We start from the raw sequence: 14,960 nt of genomic DNA on the forward strand, positions 1-14,960 counted from the left end.
AACTGTTGCCAGAGGGAAAATTTCCTCTTTATTATTCTTATCTGTAGAAATAGTATTTGCAGAAGCAGCCCTCTCTTTCTGCTCCTGCTTTCAAAACTTCTCAACAACCTTCCCTCCAAATCGGGGCATTTCTCTCAAAATCATACATCCACCCACATACATTTACCGCAAACATAAGCAGGAACAATGACAGAGCAATACACGGGGCATATTCAGTACAGTAAAGACAAACTACAGAGACGCAGTTACATATAGCCCAAACTTTAAGATGAATCTCGCACGGGACTACAAAAAGCCACCCTTGCCCGCTGCAGCAACACCCACGAGCGCAACGTCGGTACTGTATTTTCCTTCCTCGGAAAGCTCGGCTTGGCACGTGCTTTCCCCTCACCCGGGACTACGCTTCCCATGATACAATTCGTCCTCCGCGCCCTGGGATTGGCTCAACAGAACCGGAAGGGGCTGTCCCCCCTTAAAAAATACCCAACAACTCCCCCCGCCCCCCAAATCTGAACCGTGCTTGCAAGAGGAGGGGGAAGAGGAGGCGGGCGATAATTGAAGCGGGAGGGTGGCGTTTCTGAGGAGAACCTTCCTGGGACCGTCGCGAGGTACTATGGCGGCGCTGAAGTACGCGGGGCTGGACGACACCGACAGCGACGAGGAGCTGCCCCCCGGCTGGGAGGAGAGGACCACGAAGGATGGCTGGGTCTACTACGCCAAGTAAGTGGGAGAGGGGCAGGTGGGCAGGCAGGCAGGTGAGGAAGGGCTCCCGCCTCTGAGGTGGGCTTTCTCTGAGGGAAGGCTTGTGAGGGGTGGGCGGCAAAGGGTCGCTTTTCTGAGTGGCTTGTCCGGCGTGGGTGGGTGGGGGGTACTTAAAGTCTTCTCCTCCTCTCCCTCAGTTTACCCGTGTAGGATACAAAAAGTAACATTTCTCAGTGGTTTATGAGGGTGGCATGCAGAAAAGTTTTCTCTCCTTCCCCTCCACCTTCGTAATGTCTTGAGGTGTGTGCAGAATTTCACTTGAACCTGAATGGTTGGTGAGGTTATATTGGTGAGAGGCAAGAAGTCCCCCAGTGCAACATGGTTCCTGGAAATAATGAGGGTTATGATGGTGGTAAAAATATTAATAACAACCCCCTCCCTATAGTTCTGTAAGGAGTTTACGCTGGGGGGGGGGTGCAAGCTGTCACCCGCAGTTGTATTGGTTTGGTTGGGTGACCCGTACAAAAGCGAACAGCGCACCTCAGGAGCATCGCCTCTTTTCTGCCACGACCAGCAGGTGCAGCTTGTCCTGCAAACTCACACCTGCTGAAATTACTTCTTCTACTCGGCTCTTAAAGGTGCAAGCATGTCGTTCCCTTTTGTATCTGACCAGTCTAAGGTTGGGGGCAGTTGCAGACCACTGGCCACAAAGCAACAGTAGCATAAGTACAGAACAAACTGAAGAAGGACAGCACAGGAGTCTTCTGGTATCTTCAAAGGCAAACGAAGTAGAGCCCAATCCCGTGTGCTTTTATTCAGAAGTAAGCCTTTTCAAAAATAAGGGGTCCATGGCTTGGCCTGGTTCAGGGGATCTGCAGAACGGAGCTAATTGGGAACCACTGCCCTGGGGGATTTTTCCAGTGGAGAAAGCTGGTGATCCTGTCAAATCCCTTGTCTCACTGTGGAATGGTCAGATGAAATAGGTAGTTGATGTGACTCCTAAGCATCCTCTTTGGCGCCTTGGAACCTGAGCAGTTCCTTGGTATTTTGAGGAGTTGCGGAATATGAAACTGTGTTTGATCCAGCAGCTGTAGTGTGGAAGGCTGTAGCATGCATGATTGCTGATGGGATTGAGGCCTTGTTAACATAGAGCGCCTGTGCTCAGAGATCTGCACTGGTTGCCGATTTGCTACTGGGCCAATTTTACCATTAAAATAAAAAGCCCTTAACAACTTGGGACCAGTTTACCCGAGCAGTGGCGTAGCGTGGGTTGTCAGCACCCGGGGCAAGGCAAGTAATTTGTGCCCCCTAACCCATGGATTTGTGCCCCCTAACCCGTGGATTTTTGCCCCCTAACCCTAACCCCCAGATGTTGCGCCCGGTGCGGCCGGCCCCCCTGCACCCCCCACGCTACGCCACTGTACCTGAGATTGCTTTACCCTATATGGGCCTACTTGACTGTTTCAGTGAGTAGAGTTGGCACTACAACAGGTGCCACATATTGCCCTTTCTGCATTTGGAAGAACTTGATTGTTTAGTGGGGCAGCACCTATACTTTGGAACTCCCCACCTATTGACAGCAAGCGGGGGCCTTCACTGTTCACTTTTCGGTGCCTGCAACAATAATTCTTGTTTAGATGAGCCTACTCAAATGCTTAGAAAGTTGAGGTAATTCTTCAGATACCTTCAGAAGTGCGCATGCACACGAAAGCTTATACCCAGAACAAACTTAGTTGGTCTCTAAGGTGCTACTGGACAATTTTTTATTTATTTTATTTATTCATACAGACAGGTTATCTTTTCTGTGTCTTGTTTGTAACCACTGCCTTGGTATGAATTTTTTTTAAATAGTATTTTTATTAATTTTCCATTTTTAACAATAATTATATCACATTAACACCTTTTGCAAAATGTTATGCTCTACCGAGCTCACAACTTCCCTCCGTTCGTCTTCTGGTTTTCATAAAACACATATTATGTCCACACATTTGTGTTTGCTTAATTCTACATATATCTAAAATTATTCAAAAGTCAAAACACATGTAGAAAGTTCCTTCTTTTAAACGTTGTGAGTTTTATCTCAGTCCTGCTAGTGTTTTTATATGTTTACAATGATTGTCTATATATTGCATAAATTTACTCAAATCTCTCTGGAACGCTTGGTCACTCTGGTTTCGGATTTTCCCTGTCAGCTTTGCCTTTGTATGAATTAGCAGTGACCCATATTCTTTCATTATAGTATTCTAGGAATTATTTGTGCCCCAAAGCAGCTAGAAGGCATAGGTAGGGGGAGCACACTGCTTTACTGCAAATGTTTGTTGCACCAGGAAGATTGGCCAGTTTTAATATTACCAATGCATAGTGACACAATTGAGCTCTCACTTCATTTGTGAAATATATTTGTTTATATTGAAATGCTTCCCTTTCAGTCACCTGGAAGAAAGAACTCAGTGGGATCATCCCAAATCCGGGAAACGGAAACGAGTTGCAGGAGGTTTGTGTCTAGTTTTGCTGACTGGTGGTTCTAAACACAGGGGGAAAAGCTATAAATAAGTCAGAAATTAGATTGTTTTAACAAAATAAAAAATTTCTATGGAAAACCTCATTTTAAAATTTCCCGCGGTCTGGTGCCATCTGGTGTTGTTACATGTTTATAGCATATTCAGTTCACTGTTTCTTTACTAATGTAGCTGAGTCCTAATACTAGTAAATTAGTCTGTCCCATTATCTGTGTGATACTTTTCCAAGTAAAATATCAAGGGAAAATAGTGGAAGCACATTTTTTAAAAGACCCACTAACAATTAATGTTTTCCAATAAAACACATATAATTGTTTTAAATACACTTTTATTTTAAATTGCTATCCTGGGCACCTTTGGGAGGAAGGGTGGACTAGTAATTTAATTTAATAATAAATAAACTTTGAAAAGTTAAAGCCTGAGCCATCAATTTGTTGTGCCATAATTTGCAAATGATTGCAGATAATCTCTATGGCTTGGAAACAAGACATGAATACTTGTGTCATAGGAAGACCCTAATGTTGGTCCTTAAACCATTTAATCTGGAATGTTTCCTCAAAAAATTGTGAGGCTTCTTCTGTAGTGGAAGTAAATTATTGCAGCTGTTCACTCATTGTCTTCCTTTTATAAAATATAGCTGCAGAAGAACAAATTGTCCTGCATTATTGGGGTTGCTGTATTGGGCATACTAGAACTTTGGATTGTATACAACATGAAACATCAGTGGCCATTGCCATGACTCTTCCATTTCAGATTAAATGTTGCAGTTAAAATGCTTTCTCTTTTCTCATCTCCCTACTTCAGTAATTTCAGATCTTCAATTATATATAGCCTTAGCAATAAACTTATAAAGAAAGGTGTGTGCAGACTAACTGAATCCCTTAAGGGCCACTAACTACCGAACAGGCATTGCTCATTTTCAGCTTGATCCAATGCTTGGTTATCTGGAAGCAAGTCTCATTGAATTCAGTGTGGGCTTAGTCCCAAAAGAGTGTGCATAGGATTATAGCATTAAAACCATGTGGAAGGTTAATTTGTTGATTGTCTTCCATTATTGTGTCACACTCTTCCTTTCCTGGATATTACTGGTTCTTGTCTCCACCACATTCTTCAGTTGAAGACAAAATGTTGCTGAGGATATACAATTTAAGCTCAAAGCTTTAAATTGCTTTAAATTGCTTTAAAAAAGCTTTAAATTGCTTTAAAAATGCCACTAAAATTATTTTATATTCCTTCAGATTTGCCATATGGATGGGAGCAAGAAACAGATGAAAATGGACAAGTCTACTTTGTTGAGTAAGTGAGAGAACTGCAAGCGTTCTAATTCTCCTCCAGATGACATTTCTGCAGTTTTGTTATTTTGATGGTCACTGGTTTCCAAATTGTCTATCCTTGCACTATTCAAAGCAGGAATGCAGTGAAATACTTATCCAGATTTTCTTGTAGCATGTTGAAGCTTGTTTTGTAAAAAGCCTCTTGAAAGGTATAGTTAATAAAAAATGCCAAACCATATTAAATCTAACATGATTTAATTCATTTTCTTTGGAAAAGTTGCTTGAAGCTGTCAATGGCAAGTCTGCCTAGAGATTTGAAGAATTCACAGCTAATTTACAGAGCATATGCATGTAAATAGTTCCCATAATATTGGAATACAAAAGAGCAGGAGAAACAGAAAGTACCATTTCACACCATGCATAGCTAAACTGTCGAATTTTCTCCCACAAGAGGTAGCAATGGCCACCAACCTAGGTGTCTTCAAAAGAGTTTTAGACAAATTAATGGAGAATAAGGCTATCAATGGTTACTAGCCACAGTGACTAGGTTCTACCCTGCTATTGTCAGAGGCATTAAGTTTCCAAATACTAATTCCTGGGAGCTGGGGAGAGTGCTGTTGTTCTTAGTTCCTGCTTTTGGGATTCCTATAGGCATCTGCTTTGCCACTGTGAGAACAGGAGGCTGGACTAGATGGGTCATTGAACTGATTCAGCAGGCTCTTTTATGTTTACAGGTTTCATCCCTTGCACTTACAATTACATGGTGCCTGGTTGAAGGTCCTGGGAAATACCTCTCCCCGAGACTCAGTGAACCACTGTCCTGGTGAACAATAGTAGACTTGATAGTCTGACTGTTTAAACCAGCTTCATGTAGTCATTGCATTTTATTCTTTTTCATAGCCATTTTTCTGTCACCTTCCCAACACACAGAACTGAGACTGTAAGCCAGTAATATCACAATTGGCCTTCAGTTACAGACTATTAATGTTTATTACTTGTTGCGGACCACTTTATTTTTACTTAAGGAAAGCTAATCCATAGAGATGAAACTGGAAACTATTCCCTATTGACTTTCAGCCTTTTGTGCTACAGGAACAAAACAATGGAAAACTCAAGAGTTCTATATTTGTAGGTTTAAGATAGCCACAGGTCTTGTAAACTGCTGGGTGTTTTTTTTAGCAATCAATCTCTGTTTTTTCAATCTGAGTATTCAGGAAGTTAGCGGTATGTCTTTTATAGATTTCTGGCCAGAAGAATGCCTTACAAACAGTGACAATTTAATGTAAACAGTAATGGACAATGCAAAATGTATCTCATTTGAATCCCTCTTTTGATATACCTGTTGTTGGTTAGAGCCTGCAAGATTATTGGTAGGATTTTTTGGTTTGTCCTCTAGGGTCTAATTTCATTCCTAAAAGACTCTTATCATGACCTCCAAATTGTGTGATAAAATTATACAAATTTACAAATTATACAACTATTTACAAATTATACAACTATAAAATTATACAAATAGTTTAAAAACAAAACAAAACAAAACCTTATTTATAAAAAATATTTGTAATCCACCCTTCCCCTGAAGGTTCCAGGGCAGGAACATGTAAACATCAAAATTAGAGTTGAAACAATGTAGTACTAAGCTGAATGCAAGAATGAAAATCTGCCATCAAATTGCAGATCCCTAAAAGCAAAGTAGCAATGACAAACAGATGCTCATGTTTTCCAAGTTAGACCTCCCCAAAAATCTGGGCAAAAAATTTTGGCTTCACCTGCCAATGAAATGAGGGTAATGTTATTGTGAATCACACCTTGGTGGGCAGGTTATTCAAAGAGTAAATTCAAAGTGATGAATTTTTTAAAAATAATACATTTTCTTTTATTAATACACAAAATCAACCAAAGATAGAGCATAAAGAAATACAATTACAGTAGGTTGAAAGCAGCATGTTTGGACATTATCCTTATACTTGTTCCAGAACGTTAAAAAAAAAAACTTTTAAAATAAACCTGTTAGACTAGTTTATATGTATTCTTTTATAAGTTAGTTAGTTTAATCATAGTTACTATGGATCATTTTTTCTCAATCCATTCAGATATTGTGGGATATATACTTTACCTCCAATTTTAGCTATTTTAGTCTTAGCAATAGTTATAAAATTGAACACTATTTTTAAATCATTTTCTGGAATAACATCTTTTAAATAACGAAGCAGAAATATTTAAGGCTCCAAGGGTATATGATAATTTTATCTGAGACTAATTCCAAAGGATACGTATTTAATCCTCTTTCTATCATCCACATTTTCAACATCTATCCAATCCTAACTTATATATTAAATTTAATTTACAAGGTGTTGATCAAACCATTGATCAATGGTTTTAAAATAGTTCTCCTTTAGGTCTGCTGAAATTATATTAGATAAGAAGTTGGCACAAATCCATTGTTTCCTTGTTATTCTTTGAATCTCACACCCATTTTCTCTCTCTCTCTTTTTTTTTTAATAATTTTTATTAATTTTCCAATTTTAACAACGAAACAACACCAAACAATACAAACAACAACAAACATAGACACATACATACATTTTTGCTTTCTTAACCTCATTTTCATAAGCCTCTTTTCTCGGACTTCCCCGTACCTTCCCCTTTTTGCATCCTAATTTCAAAATTTTTCAGCAACCCTTTTAGCCAATTATAGTTTAACTTATTCTCCTTTCAATTACACTTTGAATCAAAAGATATATATAGCTGTAATTATACATCTTCCTTTCCCTTAACACTTTAACACTCCTCAATTTTATAGCAATTTTAAAGATATGCTTTAAACTTCTTCCAGTCTTCCTCCACAGTCTCTTTCTCTTGGTCACGGATTCTGCCAGTCATTTCTGCCAATCCCATAAAGTCGATCACTTTCACCTGCCACTCTTCCAGCGTGGGTAACTCTTGTGTCTTCCAATACTTTGCTAGAAGGATCCTTGCTGCCGTTGTGGCGTACATAAAAAAGATCTTATCCCTCCTTGACACCAATTGGCCGACCATACCCAAAAGAAATGCCTCTGGTTTCTTATGAAAAGTACATTTAAGTAGTTTCTTAATTTCATTATAAATCAGTTCCCAGAAGGCCTTAATCTTTGGGCAGGTCCACCAAAGGTGAAAAAAGGTACCTTCGGTCTCATTACATTTCCAACATTTATTATTGGGCAAATGATAAATCTTCGCAAGCTTGGCTGGGGTCATGTACCACCTGTAAATCATTTTCATAATGTTTTCTCTTAAGGCATTACAAGCCGTGAATTTAATACCTGTGGTCCACAACTGTTCCCAGTCAGCAAACATAATATCATGACCTAAGTCCTGTGCCCATCTAATCATGGCTGATTTAACTGTCTCATCAATTGTATTCCACTTCAACAGCAAGTTATACATCCTTGATAAATTCTTCGTATTGGGTTCTAACAATTCCGTTTCTAATTTCGATTTTTCCACCTGGAATCCAATTTTCCTGTCTTGTTTAAAGGCCTCCATTATTTGAAAATAATGGAGCCAATCTCGTACCTTGGACTTTATCTTCTCAAAGCTCTGTAATTTAAATTCACCACTTTCTAGTTCCAAAATCTCAGAATATTTTGGCCAATTAGTTCTCATATTAAGTTTCTTCACCTCTTTAGCCTCCATTGGTGATAGCCACCTGGGAGTTTTGTTTTCCAACAAATCCTTATACCGAATCCAAACATTATATAGTGCTTTCCTGACAATATGGTTTTTGAAACCCTTGTGCACTTTAACCTTGTCATACCAGATATATGCATGCCAACCAAACATATTGTTAAAACCTTCCAAATCCAGAATGTCTGCATTTTCAAGTAGTAGCCAGTCTTTCAACCAGCAAAATGCTGCGGGTTCATAATACAGTCTTAAGTCCGGCAGGGCAAAACCCCCTCTTTCTTTTGCGTCAGTAAGTATCTTAAACTTTATTCTGGGCTTTTTGCCCTGCCAGACAAATTTAGATATATCTTTCTGCCACTTCTTGAAACAATTTAATTTATCCACAATTTGTAGTGTCTGAAACAAAAATAACATTCTAGGCAGCACATTCATTTTAATCACTGCAATTCGGCCTAACAAGGAAAGCTTCAAGTTCAACCATATTTTCTCATATATGTATCCTGGTTATGATCCAAGTTTAACCAAAGGTCATAGAATCTTGCAGTTATGCCTTTATCCAGATGAGAGATAAATATAATTTCTCATTTGTCCTCTTTCCTTACTATTCCACATTTTTGTATCGGAGAGGAACCCCCTGATAAAACTTAATTTTTGCACTTCTCCAGGATTGTGAAAGAATGGGGGTTGTGGAGACTAACAAGGTAGGACTCAGCAATACAAGCAGCAAGTCTATAACTTAAAACTGAACAGGGACATAGCAGTGTTTGAATATAAAGTAGTTCTCAGTGTTTGCATTGTTACTGAAGATATATTAGCATGACCATCGTTCTTTTTTTTCTTAAGCCACATAAATAAAAGGACAACATACCTTGACCCAAGACTAGCATTTACCGTAGAAGATAATCCAATGAAACCCAATGCCAAGCAGAAGTATGATGGAAACACCACTGCAATGGAAATCCTTCAGGGTCGTGATATGAGTGGAAAAGTGGTCATAGTCACTGGAGCAAATTCAGGAATAGGTAGGTCAATATTGCATTCAGTTTTGTGGCAAGCTGTATTGGTGAATTTGCATGTGTTACATGCATGTGGATACTACCTCAGTGGTCTTCATAACTGATTTTCAAAATACAAGGTTGATCAATGCTATATGTGGTATATTTATGTATAAAAGGACCAGCATTCCAAACTTAAATTTATTTAATTGGATGCAAGTCCCAATAACTACTTATTTCCATGTAAAGGTTCATCTGCACAGAAACTTGTCCCAGTTCTGATTTGTCCCTTAGCATCAAATCTAAAAGTACAGTCTGTCATCAAAGGAAGGTAAGAAATGACTCAGGAAAACTGCATGGCAAGTGATGGTGCGTTATTACACAATTGTCTGGTTTGGCTACCTCACAAGGAACATTCTAGATAATTATTTAGAGGTTTTGGTCATAGTTAAATTCTTGGCAGTTATTGTTCTGGATAGCTTTGCTATCAGGTACTTCCCATTGCTTGGTCCCTGCTCCTGCCAACCTAGCAATTTGAAAGCATGTCAAAGTGCAAGTAGATAAATAGGTACCGCTCTGGTGGGAAGGTAAACAGTGTTTCCATGTGCTGCTCTGGTTTCGCCAGAAGCAGCTTAGTCATGCTGGCCACATGACCCAGAAAAACTGTCTACGTCAGCTCCCTTGGCTAGTAAAACGAGATGAGCTCCGCAACCCCAGAGTCTTCCGCGACTGCACCTAACGGTCAGGGGTCCCTTTACTTTTACCTTCTTTTAATATTGAGCCCAAAACAGGAGCTCATTATACCAACGAAGCAAATAACTGTTAAATAAAAAAGAGTTCATGTATATATGTGCCAGTGAGTAATGTGATTTACTATTTCCCATGGTGATTTGAACACTGTATTTTCAAAAAAGACAATATGTGTAAGCTGTTGCATCAAACTATGGAGTTCTAAATTTAACTAGAAAGAAAGCATACTCGCAGTATGAAAATTCAAAGCTACCTAAGGAGGTGGGGGAGAATATATTTGGCAGTTAACTGCTTTCTAGTTCCTTTAAACTTCATAGAGTGAGGAAATGTATAATAAGATGACAAACATAAGAGGCTTTTCCTTTGAGTACACCACCTTTTCAAAATGAATTTTTTAAAATATTCATTGTTGGGTTCTACTTACTTGCTATTAAAGGTCTTGTCAGTTTGGTTTTCTGCATTTCTGTGGAGCACAAAAAATATTAGCTGACAGTTTATAAACACTTGTTGTAATTAGCAACTAGCATCCCTTCACCTGTATTTCCAGTAAAAGAAGTGAAAATTAGTGATGGGTTTTGAAATTTTACTGCTTCCAAGTTTTATAAAAAATGTAGTGCAGGGTATTTCCATGTCTCATAAGGCATAGTTCAGGGAAGTCTGTTTCTATCAAGTGGCAAGGTTTTGTGTTTGTATTTTGTTCAGTCTATGGAAAGTAATATATTTTGCTCATAGCTTTAATATTATTGGATTTTTTTATGTGTCTTAGCATTTCCAGTGTGGTGTAAAGCAGAAACATAGCATAATAATGTTTTAAAATAATACACATTTGGCAGCCATATCCTGGGTTCCTACCTTACTTGTGAGTTAGTCTTGATTTTTCCCCCCACTAGAGGGCTCTATTGCTCTTCTGAAAAAAATGAAGCAAAAAGAAGGAGAAAAAAGAGCAACATATCAAAGTGCTTCAAAGTTTACCAAAACAAATATTAGTTTTGTCTTGGGCTTTTTATATATCAATTGTTGGTGCTAAAGTTCAAATGTGGAAGAGTAGGTGAACTAATTTCTGCAAGTAGCTGACTTCAACTTCATTGGCAAATGTATCTGACAAAACTAAACATAGTAGTTCGTAGTATCCCAGAATTTTTAACTTAAGATAAAGATAAATGTGGATATCAAAACACTAGCCTTTGTCTTTTAAGGCTTATATAAAGCTTTCTTTATGTCCTTGAAATCCTGTGTAGTCTAGCTTTGTGTATGCAGTACTCACTTGGATCTAATATCTTGTAGGCAGTGCAAGAACTCTGCAACACGATGCAAGAACACTTGTGATGCTGCTGAAATTCTTTAAAGGAACACTTTTTCTCTAGGGGCATAGGCAAAGCTCCCTAAATTCTTCTATTACAAACTGTAACGTGCTTAAACTCTTTTGAGGAAAAGCAATATTGTATCTGCTACTGTACAATAGTAGATTTGGTCATGATCGCCATACGCATGCATGCCACGAGTCTCCTTCAACAAACGTTTTGCCTTTGAATGTCAAAGTAATTGGAAAACTGTTTGAGTGTGTGTTGATGCCTGGCCCCTGAGTTTATGTGTACATGGGAGATTAAAGAGAGATGGAAACTAAACAATTCAGCAAGTCGCATCTTGTCAGTTTCAGTTGCACCACTCTGAGAGGAAATATATACACCATGGCCAGGATGCAAAAAACAGCACAATTAGATCTGTACACTCAAGGGGGAGCTTTTTATTCCCCATTCTCAAACATTAGCCCTATATTGCTTGTGTCAAGCAGTTCTCAAAAACTGAAAAAAAGTTACAAAACCACTTTGTGGTGGGGGGGGGGGTCTGATCTTTCAAGAAGAACAAGTCAACTTATACTTATCACAGACAACCCTTGAATTACTCTTTGCCCACAACCCAGTGTCTCTGCACCTGCCTTCTATGATATTTGTACAGTGGTACCTCTGGATACCAACAGGATCCGTTCCAGAGTCCAGTTCACATCCTGACGTGAACGCAACCCGCGTCTGCGGGTCGCAATTCGCCGCTTCCGCATGTGTGTGACGTCATTTTTACCATCATGCATGAGCGGTGAAACCCGGAAGCAACGCATTCCATTACTTCTGGGTCACCGTGGAGCGCAACCTGAAAGCGCTCAACCTGAAGCAACTTCAACCCGAGGTATGACTGTACATGTTAGTAACTACTTTGTGTTGCTCCCTTGTCTTTGAGTCCTGCATAGGTATTTGATCTTGCATTGTTTTGCATTTGTCTCTGCCTGAGACATGATGAAATTGATACAAGATATCACAATTGGCCCCTCAAAAGGTAGCTGCCAATAACACTTTTGTGCTCTACAGTGCCATCCCTTTTGTTATAGCTGCTTTCCAAAACCTGACTAAGTGATGATAAGAGATGCAGTTTTTAAATAGTTTTGCAAACGTGCTTACCTTGGTGTCCTTGTTTTGTTTGCCCTTGTGGGCTGAATACTTTTTTTTGTAATGTCTGGTGCTTGAAATGGAAAAGCAAACTAATGGCATGTGAGGTATGCAAAACTATCTTTGTGTAACATTTGTGTTAAATTTCTTTTAGGCTTGTCAAAAGTAGACAAATGCAAAGAGAAAATGAATTGGAATGCAGTCATTGGAACCATAGTGGCAGATGTGATCAAATATATTTGGATTAAGGGAAAACTGTAAAACCATAGTGTTGGGGCAAAGCTATCAAAATTGTTAGATTGAATTATGAATATTGTTTTTCCTCTATGCAGAACTTTTGAATAGTTTCTGTTGTCAAATCTTAAAACTAGGAGAGAGCTAATATGAACAGGAACTTGATTAAGGTGAAAAAAAATCTTTAAAATGTTAGCAGAGGATAGCCTAAACGTCCTTGGACTATGGAAGTGGTTTTTTAGATGGTGAAGAGTTTAGTAATACCCTACCTCCTGCAGATCATATAGTAGGATACTTTCTTTAGTATATTTTCAGCTGAAAATAATCATCTTGCTGTTGGCTCAAAATCCCAAACCTGCACATTAATCAGAAAGTAGAGTTTCATTAGAATCCTGATTATCTAAATTTGATGTGAAAGTTCTCTTAAATCCCCCAAGCACAGAAGCCAGGCATTGCTTGTTTTTGTTTTTTCCAAGACATGTGGCTTTTGGGAGTTTTCTGTGAAATCTACAGCTCTTGGGAACTTTGGCCTTTATTTTTAAAAATAAGCAAAGTGAAAACCTAGTCCTTGTAATGGTAGAGATGCATTTTTAATATGTTATTTTTGTGGGTGGGGAGTGAAGCAGTCCTTATCACTGTCCATCCTTAATGGAATTTCTTCAATGCCTGCCTAGTAGAAAACTGTACAGTGGAGGAAAGTTGCATGGAACTTACTTGCATTTAGTGCCACGTAGAGAACAGAAAAAATGCTCAAGGTCTGTTATCTTACTCCCCCAAAGTGTGCTGCAAGCATTCTATACTGTTGCAGGAAGAATCTCACAATCAAGTATACCTGAAGTTTTGTTTTTGTTTTTTTGATGGGGTTTAAGTTCAAATGACCTCCTAGTATGTATATTAGCGTTGCCATCTTTTACTGTGCTTACTTTTACATTAGGTACCATTTTCTCTACGCTCTAGATTATGGAGTTAAATTCTTAATAATAATGCTTTTGTTGAAATCTAGTAATTTCCACTGAGGTATTTCTAGAAATGGTATCTGTTCCTTGTATTGCCTCATGCCTGCTTTGATAAATCTATTACTTGGGTAATGAGCAGTATACATGGATGGTTAGTCAAGTTATTGAACTCTATCAACTTTGGCTGAAATTCACAATGCAAGACAAACTTGTAGTATGTAAGATTACATTGAGGCCAAAAGGCTCAATAATTACACTTGTAATGAAATCTCTTTGGTATATCACTTGTTAACATTATTTATCTTTCATTACAGAACAACTCTGTGCACTACCTAACTCTATAAGTTGGGGTCACATGAAGGCTTATTTAAGGAATGTAACAGCTCCCCCTCTTTTGCCCTGTCACAGCTTCCCCTGTAAGCCTTTGTGGCAGTTTTGGTTCGTAGCTGGATTAAAGCTCAGTTCTTGTGAACAAGCTGTCATTGCTGCTTTTATATCTCCCTTCCAATTTTCCTGTAAGCCTTTTGGGAGCATTGTTTACTTCTGACACTTCAAGAATATCTAATGGTTAGGGCTGCAACATCTAGCTGGCTAATAGTAGGTTAGGCTAACTGCTTATAAACCTTCTGATCTATTTGAAAAGTGTGCTGTTCATGGACTGGGCATCATTTTTTTTAAAAAAAAGTTTAATGTAAGTCCTTAATAAAAATTACAGGTGACAGGTGCTATCTCAGAAAGAAGGAATGCCTTTTCTAAGATAATGTATGTTGTGATGTACGTGCAGTTGCATCTAGTTTGACTTTCTAAATGGAAGACTTAAATTAATGACTTACTTGGGTGGATGTAGGGAGGCAGAATGGGAAATAGAAAGTATTTTGTTTTCAACACATCTTTCAGACTTGAAGCCCTTCTAGTCTATATCAGGTAATGTTGCTTTTTAGGGGCTTTATAAACCTATTAAAGTCTGCCTTGGGCAAACATAATGTGGATTAATGGTTGCAGTAGTTGGCTGGGATGCTGCATATAATCTGCTTAGAGTTTGATAATATTTGTTTTGGTGCTACATAGGCTCATAAAATTGTAGATTTGGGGTCAAGAGTCATCTAGTCCAACCCCCTGCAATACAGGAATCTTTTGCCTAATATGGGGCTCAAACCGACAACACTGAGATTAGCAATCTCATGCTCTACTGACTCTACTCTAGCAGTCTATAGTAGCAAAGCAAACTGTTATCCTCCCCCTGCCCCCAAATCAGAATAATTGCAAGACTTTCTCCATACTTTACTGGGAGAAGTAAGAACTGTTATATCCATAAACAAAAGAGAAACCTAAGGCATCCTTCTAAACTGCTAGTACTGATCTAAGAGCTGCCATTTAGGTGGTGACATCATGACATTGTTGCTGTCCTTGTATTTCTTAAAAATTC

General features: G+C 38.7%; 1 protein-coding gene across 1 annotated transcript in view; it reads left to right on the forward strand.

The window, feature by feature from the left end:
• Positions 1-532: 532 nt before the first annotated feature.
• Positions 533-14,960, forward strand: part of WWOX (WW domain containing oxidoreductase) — a 564,719-nt gene continuing 550,291 nt past the window's right edge. The window contains exons 1-4 of the mRNA XM_081871960.1: positions 533-720; positions 3,132-3,196; positions 4,460-4,517; positions 9,005-9,183. Coding sequence (XP_081728086.1) covers positions 614-720; positions 3,132-3,196; positions 4,460-4,517; positions 9,005-9,183 — 409 coding nt within the window. The 5' untranslated portion in view covers positions 533-613. The remainder of the gene's footprint in view (positions 721-3,131; positions 3,197-4,459; positions 4,518-9,004; positions 9,184-14,960) is intronic.

This window comes from Podarcis erhardii (genome assembly GCF_964252035.2).
Source record: "Podarcis erhardii genome assembly, chromosome: 7".
NCBI classification, from domain to species: Eukaryota; Metazoa; Chordata; class Lepidosauria; order Squamata; family Lacertidae; genus Podarcis; species Podarcis erhardii.